Here is an 18252-nt window from a genome sequence, read left to right as displayed (position 1 = left end):
TTTCTCACTTGGTAGGCGAAGATTAGCGAATATATTTACCCTTATTGCACCAGCAGCAATAATTTTGTTCGGCTTCAAAACTTAAAATAATTTATATGAACGAAAATTGTTATTGAAAAATGTTTATGTCCAAATTAATTTCTTGGAATACGCTTTGTAGCCCAGTCAAAATAGACATTGAAATAGCAAAAATTTTCACAAAGCTGAATTTTGGTGGAGAGCTAGGGTTTGCCATTTTTTTAAGGATTTTTTAAATTTTCGGATTTATTTTTTTTTATAATTTTGATATTTTTAACTGCCGTAAGAAGTTGTTATTGTAGCTGCATAGAAACCTACGTACAGGGAGTTGTTGGGATTGATTCATTCTTCTTAGTACCTCGTCATTTCTTATGCAATCTGTCCAAAGTATATTTAATATTTTCTGGTACATCCAAATTTCAAATGATTCTATTTTTCTTTCATCAATCGCCTTTATTTTCCACGTTTCTGCTGCATATAATAAAACAGGCCAGATGTGTAGCATTTGATGAATGGATATTTATATAGACATCCGACATCCAATAATCTTCTTTCACTTTGATGTCCAGTCCGTGTCAGAATACTTTTTAGCCAAGAAACATCTTTTCTTCCTCTACATGGTCTTCCATCAATTTTTCCATTGATACTTTTTATACCCTCAGCATTTATGCTAAGGAGGGTATATACACTTTCATACGGCAAAATATGCCTCATCGAAATAATGGTTTTAGACCCCAAGTATGTTTGGACAAAATGTGTTTCAGACCATTTGGAGTCGATTTAGCAATGTCCGTCCGCCTATCTGTCTGGCTGGCTGGTGCGCACGATAACTCTCAAACGGATCAACCGATTCGGTCCAAAATTTGGCTTTCGTAATATTTCGTCCAAACTTAGTTTAAGTTCGAAGATGGGTTATATCGGTCCACCCCTTCCAATACCTCCCCCACAAAAGTTCGAAAATGTTCGGAAAATGTTTACGCACGATAACTCTTGAAGGGAGTAAACGATTTGGCCCATACTTTGCAAATCGTGAAATGTCTACCAGACTCAGATGAGGTTCCAATATGGACTCAATCGGTCCACTCCTTCGGGCACGAGCACACGAAATTTTGGAAAAGTTCAGGTTAGGACCTGCTCTCGAATCGCTTTAATTTTTGTTGTAGCAACTTGTATTCACTGCCCCCCATACGAAGGTACAAGTTTCATCAGGGGCAAGTCCATACTTCCTGAGAAAATAGCCTTAAAGGTGAAAAAAAAACCCTATGAGACCGTCTGTAGTGGTTGGAGGGCAAGATAACTCTCGAACGGATCTACCGTTTTGTTTCTTCTGTAGGTTGTTCTAGCGGTCTCTGTTTCAACGGTACAATATTTTTCCGGAGTAAGTCACTACTTCAAGCACCAAAACCCATGAATGTTATTGATCCATATTATTTCTCGTCTCCCTCTTGGTCGTCGTCCTTCTATTTTGGTTCTTCTGATAGCTTGGAGTAGACTATGTTTACTATTTCTCATAAGGTGTCCCAAATGAACAGTTTTTCGTGTTTTTATCAATCTGGTCATTTGACTATTGGTATTCATTCGTCTCAGTATTTCATTATTTGAGATGTGATCTTTAAGATCCGTCGGCATATCCAAAACCTCAAACGAGTGCAGTCTTTTCTCGTCTGCTGCTTTTAGCGTCCATGTTTCTGCCGAGTATAATAAAACGGGCCATATGTAGCTTTTACCAAATCGTTTTTTAGGTTCCATGGTTATGTCATGGCTCGTTAGGATTTTTCTATACTTGAAAAACAAGAGTTTCTTGCCATTTCAATTCGGAATTTTATTTCCTTTGATATGTCCCAGTGGTCATTAATTTGCACTCCGAGGTATTTAAATTTGGCGACTCTTTCTATTTGAGTTCCATTAATGTATAAGGCAATGTTGGATTCGGTATTTCTTCTACTTATAATTATATACTTCGTCTTCATTATATTAATCTTTAAAGCACATGATGTACTAGCATGTTTAAGAGCATCTACTAGCTTTTGTAATCCTGCGAGGCTGCTTGCAGGTAATGTGGTGTCGTCGGCATAACGTATAATGTTTTTGAATGTATTATTTATTCTTATTCCTCCAATATTTTTTGGGAATACGCATTAAATAGAAGAGGGGATAGTATACAACCCTGTCTAATGCCTTTTGAAATAGGAACATCGTTGGTAAGTTCACCATCTATTTGAATGTTGGCTATCTGTTGCAGTACAGGTTTCTAATGCATTTAAGGTCACTTTCATCTAATCCAATTGATATCAAAATTTCCATCAACTTGTCATGTTTGACCGTGTCAAATGATTTCTCGTAGTCGATAAAGCATATGATTCAATTAAATTTTTCTTTATTTTCATAAACGTTATAAATAGTTATTACAGCAGGTTTATTACAATAAAGAAATTATTCAGCATGGTTTATATGAAAACCGTCAGCTGGAATTCGAGTGATTTATGTTGACATTATATTTTTGTTTTCTTGATTATTCAATAATTAATTTCTTTTATTAAAGTATATCTATAGCTTTGAGCTTCTTTTAAGAATTTGCATAAGTTAACCCAACAAAAATCTTCACCACCATTTAAGATTGTGATTATTTCATTATGTAGCAAGTGAAATTTGGGGAAGTATTTGAACCGTATGTTTTTCAATATCGGACAGCGACCAATGAAATGAACCAGGGTTTTATCTTCTCCCATATTACATAGAGAATATCTCCGTTCTTCTCCAGACCTGTATTTATTAGAGTTTAGGTACAGTAGGTCTACTCTAGTTTTCAATATGAGCGTAATATTTTCTTGACTGTAGTTTTTGCAATTAAGGGAACCGATATTTAGATCAAGATCTCTATATATTCTATGTTCGCTTTGCATAACTTTTTGAATGTGTAGGTTAAGAGATCTGTTTTTTATTTTCTCCAACAGTTTATGACTTGATTCTATCCAATATTGCTTACCCTTTTTGATATTTTTGCTGTCGACATTATGCTCTTGCAGTTGCTACTTGAAATCTTTGAACCATGACAGGTTTTTATTTGATAGCTGAAGAGCAAGTATATGAGGCAGTCTGTGATTCTGGAGATCAAAAAATACTTTGGCCAAATATTGCAAATGAAGAGAGTATGTGTAGATATATCCTGGTTCGTATCTAGTCTCCAATGCGATTATATAATTCGGGGTATTTTCTGGTAGTCCCAATAATAGCTTAATGTAATATCGGTACAGTTTTTCAACATCCTCGAAATGAGAAACTCCCCATATTTGGAGACATTTTGCTTCATCTTTTTTCATAAGATGTTTAGTAAACGACAGTTTTGGGGTCAATATTATTCCGAGGTATTTGCACTCATTAGCTACCGGCAAAGTTTCTCCCTTGTAAGTCCACTTTTTCATTTACAGAAAGTTTGCCTCCTTTTCTGAATACCATTATCTCCGATTTGCCCTGGTTTACTTCCATCCCCAATCTTTCACAGTATTTCTCTAGCATATCAATCATTTTTTTTTTTTAAACTTTCGGATTATCCGCCACTATCACGATATCATCCGCATACATAAGTAGGTGAATATTTGTAAAAAAGGACTCCGCCAAGATGTTCATGAAGGTCATTTAGATATAGGGCAAATAGAATTGGGTAGACATCCTTGTTTTACTCATGTACTGGTGTCAAAATATTCAGATAGGTTCGTGTCGGACCACACAGCTGTCTTCGTTTTCTTATAAATCTCATCAACAAATGATACAATTTTTGAAGACAGGCCAATTTCATAGAGCTTGTATATTAGAAGGTCTCTTTGTACTCCGTCAAAGGCAGCCTTAAAGTCAACAAAAAAAGCATAGACCTTTTTATTTTCGTTGAACTTTAGTTTAACTATTGCGGCAATGTTAAAAATGTTGTCAACTGTGGAATAACCGTTGCGGAAACCTGCCTGGTACTCATTTAATATTTGTCGTTCTTCAAGCCAATTCGTTATTCTCCTGTTGATCATGCCAATCATTAGTTTTCCGACACAGTTCATGAATGTGATTCCTCTATAGTTATTAACATCAGCAGTTTCGCCTTTCTTGTGTATAGGGAATATTATCCCGGTACGAAAAGCATACACCCATTCAAAGTTCTTGTAAAACATTTGCATAATAGCTATAAAAATAAATCTGTCGCATGGATAAAAAAATTCGTACGGGATCCGGTCATTTCCTGGGGCCTTAAATCCTCCACAGAGATACAACAGTTGGCATTTGGATTCACTTGTCTGATTTCTTTTGCCAGTTTCCACCAAGCCTTACTGTCGGATGTGTTGGCTAACGTTATTTCCAAGCGTCTATAGTATTCTGTTTTTTTTTATTGTACATAAATTATCATAAGTTTTTCTTTGATCGACGTAAGATTTTCTGTCATTTGAGTTCCCAGATTTTCGGAACTTGTTCAGTAAACTGTAAGATTTGTTTCTGCTCTTAAAACATTCGGTATAGAACCATTTATTTTTGAAAGCAAAATATGTGCTGATATGTTTTTGTTGACCAATGTTGATTGTGAAATTTGTACTATATGATCTGCTCGGATCTGACTCATGTATTACATTTGTTAATTCTTTGCACATCTCGACAGTTTTGTATCAGTACATTCAAACTGAGTAGGGCCTCTCGAGTTTCCATGCCTTCCCTGAAACCAAATTGAGTTTTTCCCATGTGTGATTCGCATATTGGGTATATGCGCCTATGTATTACCTTTAAGAATATTTTAAAAGCATGGCTCATAAGGCTTATTAATCTAAAGTCTCCGCACGTCTTCGCAGTTAATTTTTTTGGGAATCGTTATAAACGTAGATTTCAGCCAATCTTGTGGGTATTATCCAGTTTCATAAATTTGGTTGTATAATTTCAACAATATTTGTGTGTTTCTTTAATCTAGTAATTTAAATAACTCAGATGAACATGGTTATAAAGTAAAATATTCCCCAAAAATCGAAACCATAAATCGGGAGGTATGGACCTTCCACCGGAAAACGAAATAAGGCTGTGATCAGGTTATCAAGGACTGCCTATGGTAATCAGAAAAATCAAGACTCATACCTCGGAAAGTATGGGACATCCGCCCCGATAATGATATTTCGCTGTGATCAGGGTACCAATGACTACCTATGGTACAAAATTTCAATCCAATCCGAAAGGTGTCCCTTAACGAAACTTGTTCCCAAAATTCAATTTTCTTTGTGCTGCTAATCCGAACGCATTAATTTTTGTCGCAAACGTCATATTATTCAAAATTACCCCAGTATCCACACAAAACCCAAGCTATTATGGCGTTTTGATTAGCTACAAACCTGAAATTATTGGCTTGCAAGCAAATTCATGCACGTAATGCAAGGGGTTGAAAATTGTGTGGTTCAAAAAGTCAAACAATTTTAAATGGCTTCGAAATGCGACCGACGTACGATAACTGTCAAATGGTGTAAAGTGAAACTGGAACGAAAATGTTCACCCTTGTCTAAAGTAGAGCTTGGACATTTTTTTGCTTCGTCAAGAAAAGTCACCCTTTTTTCGACAATATTTAACGCCAACACAGTGGCATCACTGCATCACCCAGCAGATGATGAAGGCAGGTAGCAGTTGAAAATGAACACAGCCAGAAAATAAAAATGCCACACCGAAACAAATCTTATTGCAGAAAATGCAGAATAACAACAAAACAATGGATATCAGAATGAGAAAATGAAATGCAAGCCACGGTAAGATGGTTTTTCTAATGGGAATACGAATGAATGCAGCCAACAAGAACCACAAAATAATGCAGAATATAGAGAACACACACAACATAAGCAGCGTGTAACACCAATAAGAAAATAAAAATCAATAAAACATACCGGGGAAAATGGCAACAACAATAAACCACAACAGCAGCAAGCAGCCTTGTCCAATGTAAATGATGTAAATGGGGAGTAAACATGTTTCGTGTTGTAACACACAGAGAAGGGATATAGTATGAGAGAGTGTACTTGGAAGAGCAGCAAGAGGCTGTGGCATGAAGCATGCAAAAAAAACACAAGAATGAGATGATAAAAAGTACAGGAGAAAATGATGCAAACACACACACGCACAGAAAAAAAACCGGACAAGTTTTGTAGCTGGTATTTTATTACCCCAGCAATACCACCACCCCCTCCCCCAATGGCATTGCGCGCTACCACTTATCAAACGAACTTTGAGGATGAGGAAGTAAAAAAAGAGGAGGAACACTTGGAAAACTATAAAATCTGGGTTTCATCACCACACACAAAACACACACATTTCAACAACTTTTACTTTTTAATCCGTAACAACAACACCAAGCACATTTATAAAATGTGAATCCTGAAAGGAGGCACTGGACAATACAACTAGGCCTACCTTGTTCCTTATTTTATGGCTATTTAGTCCTTAAAATTCTAGCAAAAATCACAATTTTATTTGAGTTTTTATTTTTTACACCAAAATTTGCACAAATCCACACACTTTGAAGTCTGTCCGGTCTTGCTTAGGCAAGAAGAAACGAGGCTTTGCAACAAATACACCACACACAAACTAACGCGCGATACACAAAACTAATTGAATTAGGAGGCTTTTGACAATTTTTTTCTGTTTATTTCCATGACACAGTCAACTTTCTTGTCATAATTTAAATATTTTGTGATTTTCTTTTTGCGGTTTATTATCTATTTTTCCATACTTTTTCTTTCTTCCATTCACAAATTAATTTTCCCAATTTCAGAGTGTTCACAAAGCGCAAATAACGGCTATAAATGAGCGAACGAATGGCGTATATACCCCACAAAGACAGAGAGAGAGCGAGCGAAACAAAAGCCCAATTTGCAACACCACTCTCTGTTGTCAACCTTAACAAAAATGGAGAGAGTAAACACCACTAAATTTTTTTGTTGTTTTTGGCGAGAAGCATCATGTGTGAGAGTGTGTTTTCAACGTTACAGAACAAAATCAACCAACAACAATAACAAAATAACCAAAAAGAGGGTGCAAGTTTTTTTCTTCGTTTCGTTTCATGTCATTGTCATTTGTTATGAAAATTTAACAAAAAAAATAAAAAGAATTTTTTATTTACTTTTTTCGAATGATATCTGCGCTCAACTTTGGCTTTTCTTTCCATAAAGTTGATTTCGGGCACTTTAATTTCTACTGCAGTTTATTCAATGGCTTAAAAGGTTTTTTTCGTTGGCTGTTTTCTTTTTCCAATTGGTGGTTCACTGAGGTTCACTACACCACAATTTCCAGAACTTTTGTTTTACTAGGGTTAATGTGTAACTTTTCGTTAATATTTCCTTTGCAAAACAATTATGTTTTCACAACTAAACAATGACGGCGACGACGCGAGATGCTTTCCCAGTATTCCCTACTTTGTTGTTTTTGCGGGGCTCTGCGACTATGTAACGCGTTTAATTTTTTCTTTTATTTTCTTATTAAACATTAATTTTTCATTTTGTTTTTCTCCAACACCGAACTTATGTTTTTTTCTTTTATTTTTCTATCTGGACAAGACACAAGTGATTTATTAGACTCAATTCATATTTTTTCCACAGGACAAGACGACACAACTGAACCAGATAAAACACGATAAACGAATAAATTCGATTTGTTGGCGATTGTGTGAACCGCAGTCTGCGAGGAAATTAACCGAAATAAATCTACAAAAATGAAACGTACTAAAGTAAGTACTAAACGTTTCGTTCTCACACGTTTCGTTCCAACGGTATTCCAAATTACTCATGGTTCACACATAGCAACAGTAGCTGCAATTTTACAATTCCGGTTAAGCTGGGTACACAATTGCCAACATATATTTTTGGTATCAATATTTTGTGATTGTGTTTGTTTTGAAAAAATTATTACCAATAATGTCAAATTTATTAAAAATTAAAAAAAAAATATTTTTATAAGCTTCTTCAATAAATACAAGAATAATCACTAGCCCTGCATTTACACATGACAGGACAGTTGAGTTCATGTATTGATTGTCAAAAATCCAAAACTTGCCTGTGTGACGTAGGCGTCCCGACAACTGCAAAAACAGTTGTAAAATTATGAATGAAAATCATCGATTTCCTTTTGTTTTCCTCTCACATATTTTGTTTTTGTTTTGTTTCATCAAAGTCGTCATGACTTTTTTGTTATTTGAAATAGTTTTGTTTTCATTTATTCAAAAATGTCCATGTTTACTGTCTACGAAAATTACCAGACAGTGCCGAGGCAACTAGCCAAATGTTTGTATATATTAGTAAATCAGAGTTGTATTTGCAGACAGTCTGTCTTGTGTAAACGCCAAGTTAGAACATGGTAGAATAATGCTAAGTTTACATTTACGAAATCCACTTGATTTCATCTGTCAATTCCATAGCTCAAACGTCAAATGAAATCTCATCTCACCTATGGATTTGACAGATGAAATCGAGTGGATTTCGTAAATGTAAACATAGCATAAGAAAAGGTAGCAGCAATACACAGCTGACTGAACTGGGTTGTAACATTAGTGTCAAATTTCATATGACATTTTATACATTTATTTCTATTTCGATGTACATTAAGGACATATATTTTTTGGGGGAATAAAACTTGAAAACTGCACGACGACTTTGCTACGTGAACGAAAGTACTGCAAAAACACTCTCTTTTGGGTTGTTTTGACACAGAGTTGGATAATTTAGTAGTATGCTTGGTTTACATTTACGAAATCCACTCGATTTCAACTGTCAAATCCATTGGTTAAACGTCAAATGAAATCCAGATGATTAAAATGCTTATCCTTTCGTTAGTTAAAGATATTATTCGGTAAGTTAGCGACCAATAAAAAGTAGTCGTAAAGTTCTACCGACAGCAACAGTGTTGTCAACTTTTATTTTAACTTTTCATTCATAATTTTGCGTTTTAATGTTACCGATTTTTGTCGGTAACTCAAAAAATGTGTTAGAGAATCGCACTACTGATTTGTAAATTTTACGTCATGTCTACATTAGAGATATTTGTTGATTTAACCTTTTTTAATTGAAGTATCCGCAATGGTATTGATATTTAAAATCTAGGGGATTTATTAAATCCAGTTTTATGTAAATTTTAATAGACAGACATTTATATTTTACTTGATTAATTTTTCAGTTACCATCGCATATACGCCAAATAAATTTTCATAAGTCGATGGTCAGACTAGCAAGGTTTCTTGAAACCAATTTCGTTAAAGTTTATTTTCAAGTTTCGTTATACCCCGTTTATATATAACCGGATTTAACAAACCGACTGGGTTTTAAATGTCAATTCCATTGCTTATATTTCAAACAAATCCTCTCAAAGAAGGTTAACCCTGCAAAAAGCTCTAATATAAACAGCATATTAGTGTCCACACACTTTAAGTGGTGTTTTACATTTATACGATTGCTCGTACGAGATTTTGTCTGCTCTTTGTGGTGGTTATTCTTGTTAAGACGAGTTGCAAAACATAGTAATGCCAAGTTTACACTTGCGCTCTAAAATCCACTGGATTTCACGAAATCCTGAAATACATCCCGGTGTTTACACTTATTTTTTTTTGTTGATTTCAAGCATATCACAATGATCATTTTCAAAACAAGTTGTTGTAAATTGAATTAGTCATCAAAAATATACGACAATATAGAACTTTACAACTTTATTTCGAAAATTATCTATATATCGTATTAATTGTGTATAGTAATAACAAGTGAAAAAATAAAAAATGATTTTATCGTTGAGACAGCATAATAATAAATTTTGATAGATAAAAGTTGTGTTCAGAACTTGCAGCAGTTTTCCCGTTTAGTGCTAAAAATGCGTTCCCGTACTCCGAAGTTCAGCAAGACTCGCACTTCTCTTTAAACAAAAAACAGCGCCGAATAACACCCTATTCTCCTGTTTTTTGCCATAAAATTTTAGCATAGTAGAAACTAGCAACATGTTCATTATCATCTAAATACGATAGCTGATACGTTGATTTGCTACAGTTTTTGCTATTTCCGTAATTTTTTCGTTCTATTATTTTTTAAGAAATTTGTATGGGGAACATGATGAAATTATAAGGTGGCGTAAAACGACCAGCTGATTGGTTTCAATCTGTCAATTTTTTTGTTATTGTGAATCATTTGTATGAAAACGTAAACAAACATTTTGACATATTGAAGAATTTTCGGCCAAAATAGAGTTGTTGTTGTGCTACTTACGTGACCTTATAAATAGATCTTGATGGGGAATCAATTTTTGACAATTCGCTCTTTTTTCTAACATTACCATTAAACAAGTACAATAACACACTGAAAAATAGCATTGTGACAAAGTAGTTTAAAGCTTTGTTCCTTTACTTTTTTAATGGTAAGAGTGGTAAAAGAGAAAAGTGTCAAAATTGTTCAAAATTGCTCTCTCAAGAACATTTTTACCAGAAAAGTAAAGGAACGGAAACATGGTAGATCCGGCAGCAATGTCAGAAAAAAACATTAAAAAATCAATTTTCGTCTTTTATTTCACAGTTTTTAATTTGGTGTTGTCAGTGTTCGACTTTTTCTTCAGTTTTCGTCCATTTTGTGAAATAATCGTCAAACAAAAGTAGAAAAATCAGTTCTGCCATTTCTACCTGCAGAAATTTTGCTGGTAGCCTGTGGTAGAAGAGAAAGCCATTTTCGCTCTCTCTCCCCTCTCACTCTCTTAAAAATTGCTTCCAGTTTTGCCACTTTTCGGGGTTAAGGAATGCTTTGCAGGTTAAAAATGGTAACAAATGGTTAAAATGGTAACCACAGGTAAGTAAAGGAACACAACTAATATTTTTTTCACATTGTTTACAAATTTTGATACTAATATTTTTTGTTGCATCAATTGACCATCTACCTTGTTTATTGTGATACGTGAAAAGTGTTGCAACTTTTGGTACTTTTTCAGGCAATAACAGGGTTGTATATCATGTGTACTGCGATTTCGATGTTGATTTCGCTGAAATCACGAAATGAGATGATTTCATTTTTGTATGCGAAATCATGATAATTTTTGCTTGATTCCGCCCGAAATCACGAAACGCCTTCGAAATCACGAAAAGACGCCGAATGTAAACCAAACATAAGAGAAATTGAAACAAAATGTAGTTTTGCAATGAATCTGTGCATAAAAAATTATTTAACGCATAAAATAATTATTTTTTATAAAACTTTTATAAACTATTTTTATAAAATACCTTATTTTTACATTAAGTATTTTTAACAAAATGTACACTTGGTACCATGGTAGAATAAAGTAAAGGTAGGCCACAGCTAACAGCTGATTACAATTTTTTTCTTTTTATGGCCTAATCTGTCAAAAGCAGGGTTGACATTTTGTACTGTTTTTGACATTATGCAATCATAAAGGTAGATGTATCGCTGAATTGTTCCAACAAAAAACTTCTGCGGTAACACTATATCTTAAAATTGAAAACAAGGACAAAAAATGTGTATTCGCGTGGCAAAATAAAATTTTCGATTTTTTTAGCAAAACTTACGAATGAACAATTTATCAAATATTGATATTAATTTAAATTTGTTCCAAAAGTACGGGAATGTAAAATGTAAAATTTTTGTAAAAATTCTGCTGACATTTATCTGCAAATCGGATACCAGCAATCACGATGTCAGATTAGCCAAACTTGTCAAGTAGAAAATAAGTGAATGACATTTTTTCACTGTCATAAGTTTGGGAAGAACTTTTGCTATTTTTGGAACACTTTTCCAACAAGAATATTCTGGAGTCTAGCTAAAGAAATGTTTTTACACTATATGGCACTTTTAGCATATAAAAAGTGAAGCTCTAAGTTCCATATGTTTTTGTAATACGGGATAGCTATGTAGGTACATCTACTATTATTATTGTACCATGCCATTTGACGTTTTAAGCCATGGCTGCAGGGTGGCATTTCTCAGTGATTTTCATACCTGGCCTACCTCTACTTTATTCTACCATGGATTCTACCATGGGTAGAACAAGAAAGGTATTTTCATGCTAACATCTGATTTAAATTTTTTTCATATTTTGAATTTGAAGTCCGTTCATTGCCAAATTCACTTTGACAAAAAAAATACTTATACATACTCGTACACATATACACAAGTACGTAATGTCAGTAAATATGAAATTTACATTTTATTTTTTCAATGAAGTGAAAAAGTTTAAAAATTAACTTTCTTTTGGTCGCCGAAAAGAGAAGAAACAACGGATGTATAAGAAATGTTGGAGATTTTTCGACTATTTGTATTATTATGTTTTATGGACCATTTTAACTGCCTCAAAGAATTTGATCAATTCTCGCACCATTGTCTGCATTGGCTAAAAAGGAAACTCGTTTGTTTTATTGCTTTGCAAAGCTATAAATATTGTCCGTGCAATATTCTCAGCTTTGAACAATCTTACAATCGTATTGTATCCAATGGTGCTATACGTGTTGCTGATGTCAAACATCATCTTGAAGGTGGAACTCACCCCCACCCTACTGATGCGGTTTTTTTCCATGACAGTTGAAGAATTGTTTTTAATGCCAATGATATACAATTGGAATTTGAATAATTAAACCATTTTTATACCGCTCGTCTAGGATGTTGGAAGCGGTACTGAAATTTGAAACATGTTGCGAAACATCGCTTATTACATCGGGCATTAAATTAATTTGTTTCAAGAGAAAAGCAAAGCACGGTATATCGTGAAGAAGTTTGAAGGCAAGACTACAATGAAGGAACCACAATTGTCGGCTAAAATAGTACTACTTGAAACTCATAGAAAAATGGACGATGCCGCCTATTTTTATGAACTGACCGTTTCTGTAATTGAGCAAAATGTTCATATAATTTTATACTTCATTTTATTAAATTTTTTTTGTTTCACCTTGGTACTGATATACAGTGGCACAGGAAAGTATACATACACCCTACAAAAATGCAGTTTAGGCTAAATCGTTGGGTTTTTTACAGCAACAACTGCACTGTGTGGCTCCTTGGTGACAAAATAACCATAATTACACAAATTTATTTTAATCTAATACGTATATTTAATGCAATTAAAGAAATTCAATTTTCATAACACAGAAAAGTATACATACACCCCAAGGAAATACGAGTATTATCGTAAAATTTATGGAATTAGTAGCAAAATTTATACATTTTTTAGTTTTGGCGAATGTCTCTGGGTGTGTGAGATATATTTTAGAGAAAAGACAATAATTTTTGGGGGTCAAATGCCGTTACTTAGGGTCAAATTTCATATATGCCTCGTTAAAGCTGACCCTTGCTTAATTTTTTGCGTTTTTAGGTATTGTACTTTATAAAAAGCACAAAATTCGTATCAGATGGCAAATCTTGAGACCCTAGAAAGCTTTGAAGTTGTTTTTGTGCATAATATACCTTCCTGAACGTCGATAAATGCACGTTTTCCCTCAGATTTCTCAGGAAGTGAATAGATTCCGCGGATATCTTGGTGCAAATTACATTGAATTGCCTTGTAATATTGTCGGATACAATGCTTGGGCATCAATTGACTCAGAAATATACAATTATACGAAACGTTTCGCGCCTATAGTAACGGTAATGATCATAATACGAAAACGACGTTGTTCACAGTACAAATTTCATGGTTTTTTGGTAGTGATTATATTTTGTTGCTTTAGAAGCTTTGGGAACAGGTTTGTAACAAAATATGTCACATTTCTGATTCAATTAATGCCCAGGCATTGTATCCGACAATATTACAAGGCAATTCAAGGCCATCTATATGTAATTTGCACAAAGAATTCCGCGGAGTCTATTCACTTCCTGAGAAATCTGAGGGAAAACGTGCATTTATCGACGTTCAGGAAGGTATATTATGCACAAAAAAAACTTCAAAGCTTTTTAGGGTCTCAAGATTTGCCATCTGATACGAATTTTGTGCTTTTTATAAAGTACAATACCTAAAAACGCAAAAAATTAAGCAAGGGTCAGCTTTAACGAGGCATATATGAAATTTGACCCTAAGTAACGGCATTTGACCCTCAAAAATTATTGTCTTTTCTCTAAAATATATCTCAAACACCCAGATACATTCGCCAAAACTAAAAAATGTATAAATTTTGCTACTAATTCCATAAATTTTACGATAATACTCGTATTTCTTTGGGGTGTATGTATACTTTTCTGTGTTGTGAAAATTGAATTTCTTTAATTGTATTAAATGTACGTATTAGATTAAAATAAATTTGTGTAATTATGGTTATTTTGTCACCAAGGAGCCACACAGTGCAGTTGTTGCTGTAAAAAACCCAACGATTTAGCCTAAACTGCATTTTTGCAGGGTGTATGTATACTTTCCTGTGCCACTGTATATACGTACATAGTTTTATTTGCTGAAAAAATATCTTGTATTTTATTGTCCGTTTAAAGGATTGCATCCATGAGTTTCTTTCATTTCGTAACTTGAAACATTGTCTTATATGTGCTTCAGCAGCGTGCTGCTTGAAACGATCCAAAATGTGACAGTTGCATTTAAACGCATTTTGTGAACATTCGTGCGGCTGGTAGCAATTAACAGATAAACGACAGGACACGTGATTTTATTTATATTCCACCATTTTTCGATTAAATTGTATTTGTGGGGTTTTGCAAACTGTTTCTGTTTCATTTTACTTAACGTTCGACAACTTCCAGCACTTCGGCCCCATCTTCAGTGCATCCTGCAAAAATACCTAGAAATTTATAATTGTTCACCAAAAAGACATACGACGTATACCTATGAATGTCGCGACTCGGCAATTTAAATTAATGCATGATTAGGATGAAGAGTTTCAGGTTTGAAAACATATTTTTAAAGTCATTACTATAAATTTGCATTGCCATGAATGGCGATTCGGACATGGTTAGTATCTTGCAAAAACATATAAAACGGTAGCTTCTAGTAAGAACCTTTTTTTTCTATAGTTTTTATCGACCTTTGGATATTTTTTTATTGTTTTTAAGACTTCTGTCTTATTGGGCTATAAGGTCCTTTTTGTCAATGAAAATTAAATAAAAATTACTTATTTCATTTTTATATCCGACGTTTGGGATTTTTCCAACTTCTTCAGGGATAAGTTTTTATTTATAAGTAATTTCTCGTCACTTCTACATTTAAATATTAATAATTGTAGGTAAAAACAACACAAACAATTAAATATATAAATAAATTCAAAAATAACCAAAAATTAAAATAAAATATCACAGTGGTCCTTAATTCTAGTAATCACAGAGGGTTAAATACGACTTTTTTATTTTTATATGATTTGTTAATGCGGTTTTCTTGTTTTCACAAAAATATGTACGTAATGTGTAGAAATAAACAAACTATATTTTGCTCATGGTAGAACAAATACAAGGTAAAGTTAATACTACAACAAATACAACTCGAACAACAACCACAAAGGAATTTGTTTTTGTTTGTAAACCTTAGTGTCAACGTAAATGTAAACAAAACAAGGAAATGTCTATAAATTATTGGAATTTAAAAAACAAATAATTTTTCACATTTGATTGAATATTTTGGAAAACATGAATGAAAACTCGTTAGATTTTCAATTTGAATGTTTCCATATCATTCCACTAAATGCATAATTTCTCGCAGAAAGTAGAATACTTGCAAAAATGTTTCGGGTCGCTGGTAATTCATTGAAAAAAGAGAAGATGTTTCAATCATTTGCTTTTGAAAACAAAAAAGCACATGTTTATTAGGGCTTTATTCTTTTCAAGTTTAACAAAATACCACACATATTAACAAATATTGTACCGCCTCTATAAGCGGTGTTTTAGTGTGCGGCATGTCGTTCGGGCCTGGAGGAGGTTACATGTCAATGATATGAAGCCGTCTTTATGGGAAATAGTTTTTTTTTCTGATGAATAAATTTGTTCTTCAAAAATATATATCCCTAATATACATCGAACATAGAAATAAATACATAAAATGTCGAATGGAATTTGACACTAACACTACAACCCAGTTCAGTCAGCTGGGTATTGCTGCTACCTTTTCTTGTTCTACCATGTATTTTGCTTTTGTTTTTAAATGTCATTTCGTTTTATTGTTATTCTGTATTTGACACGCTCCCGTACAGACATACAGGGTTGTATTTAACTAAATTTGACAGATGCGACTACCTTTTATTATTTTACTATGGTTTCATACGAATATTACAACAAAGCAAAATTGCAGAACACATGAAACTGTGTACACTAGTTTCTTGAAATTCTGTGTTTTCTCAAAAAAGGCAAAGTTTCATGTCAAAATTTCATTGAAATTACTCTAGTGTGGCCCGGGACTTTAGTATCTCTAAAGCCACACGCTGAAACTTTCATAGGAAACTTTCCCAATAGTTCCGGTACACACTAGAGTGATTTCATTGAAAAAATTTTATGAAGTTATGCGTCTCTAGATCGACTTCCATAGTAGAGTAAAATCTTAAAATTGCTGCAGTGAGGAATTCGATTTAAGAACGCCTAATGTCATGAAATTTCTATTTTCTATAAACGCCAAAATAATGGAAAACTTTCGGATTAAAGTTTCAGCGTGTAGCTTTAGAGCTAGATAGTAGAGTTGTATAGTTCATGAACGAACTAGTTCAATTGAACGATTCATTGAAAAGAGCGTATGAACTAGATCAGTTGATATAGTTCATTATAGTTCAATAGTTCACTGAACTATAATCAGTCGGTGACCGTACGATCAACGAACGATTCACAATCTAGTTCAACATGTCGTTCACAAATACATAAAGTGACGGCGTCGTCTATGTTAAGGGATGCCTTTGTAATGTGATCAGTTTGTTTATGTTTTGGATCAAGGTACATGGAATAGCTGTGCGAAAATGAAGATTTCTACAAAAACATACGAGACATAACATATTACAATATGTCGAATCCATAACCTATTGAATCTGCCTTTTTGGATAGAAAAAAGAAACACACACAAAGCTTTTTTGCAATGACAATTTCTACACACACAACATACAATTTTTTGCCAGCCACCTAAATGAAGGATGTTTTTTTTTCTAAAATTAATTAATCTTTCTTTAAGAATGCAATAAAACTATGCAAATTTAATATTTTTATGGAGTAGTTAAATTATATTAGTCTTTTGTTTGTTTGTATTTGGTGTATGTATGCGTTTTCATCAAACGACCGATTAAGAGCCGGTGAACGATTTTGATCCAAATGATTGAACTGGACCACTGATGGGCAAATTGCGAGAGACTCATGTATTTTATACACTTTTGTGTGTGAGGCAGAGCATTTCTGCCCATCAGTGAACTGGACAGTGAACTATGAACTAGATTACTGACCTAGTTCAGTTTAAAGAGCTGAGCTATTGAACTAGATCTTTCAAATGAACTAGATTGTACAACTCTACTAGATAGTTGGTCTGTTCCTTTACTTTTAAAAATGGTAACAGTGGCAGAAAATGGTAAAAGTGGTAAACTGCTATCATATAAATTGTATGCTATTAAAAGTAAGGGAACACTTTACAGCATGGTAGAACAAATACAAGGTAAAGTTAGTACTACAACAAATACAACTCGAACAACAACCACAAAGGAATTTGTTTTTGTTTGTAAACCTTAGTGTCAACGTAAATGTAAACAAAACAAGGAAATGTCTATAAATTATTGGAATTTAAAAACTAATAATTTTTCACATTTGATTGAATATTTTGGAAAACATGAATGAAAACTCGTTAGATTTTCAATTTGAATGTTTCCATATCATTCCACTAAATGCATAATTTCTCGCAGAAAGTAGAATACTTGCAAACATGTTTCGGGTCGCTGGTAATTCATTGAAAAAAGAGAAGCTGTTTCAATCATTTGCTTTTGAAAACAAAAAAGCACATGTTTATTAGGGCTTTATTCTTTTCAAGTTTAACAAAATACCACACATATTAACAAATATTGTACCGCGTCTATAAGCGGTGTTTTAGTGTGCGGCATGTCGTTTGGACCTGGAGGAGGTTACATGTCAATGATATGAAGCCGTCTTTATGGGAAATAGTTTTTTTTTCTGATGAATAAAATTGTTCTTGAAAAATATATATCCCTAATATACATCGAACATAGAAATAAATACATAAAATGTCGAATGGAATTTGACACTAACACTACAACCCAGTTCAGTCAGCTGGGTATTGCTGCTACCTTTTCTTGTTCTACCA

The 18252-nt window shown here is 33.6% G+C and overlaps 1 protein-coding gene across 16 annotated transcripts in view; it reads right to left on the bottom strand.

The window, feature by feature from the left end:
• Adar (Adenosine deaminase acting on RNA) overlaps positions 1–7753 on the bottom strand; it is a 431247-nt gene extending 423494 nt beyond the window's left edge. For 2 of the 16 annotated variants that reach the window (XM_073977103.1, XM_073977116.1), the window contains exon 1: positions 7142–7718. In XM_073977103.1, coding sequence (XP_073833204.1) covers positions 7142–7186 — 45 coding nt within the window. In that variant the 5' untranslated portion in view covers positions 7187–7718. Of the gene's footprint in view, positions 1–6432 lie in introns of all 16 variants that reach the window. The other 14 variants (XM_073977105.1, XM_073977112.1, XM_073977104.1 and 11 more) reach the window with 11 other exon arrangements.
• Between the last annotated feature and the right edge of the window lie 10499 nt (positions 7754–18252).

This window comes from Musca autumnalis, unplaced genomic scaffold (assembly GCF_047663935.1).
Source record: "Musca autumnalis isolate F117 unplaced genomic scaffold, ASM4766393v1 scaffold_3, whole genome shotgun sequence".
In the NCBI taxonomy this organism is placed as follows: domain Eukaryota; kingdom Metazoa; phylum Arthropoda; class Insecta; order Diptera; family Muscidae; genus Musca; species Musca autumnalis.
The sequence above is the reverse complement of the archived record's forward strand: the minus strand, read 5'-3'. Positions and strand labels throughout refer to the sequence as shown.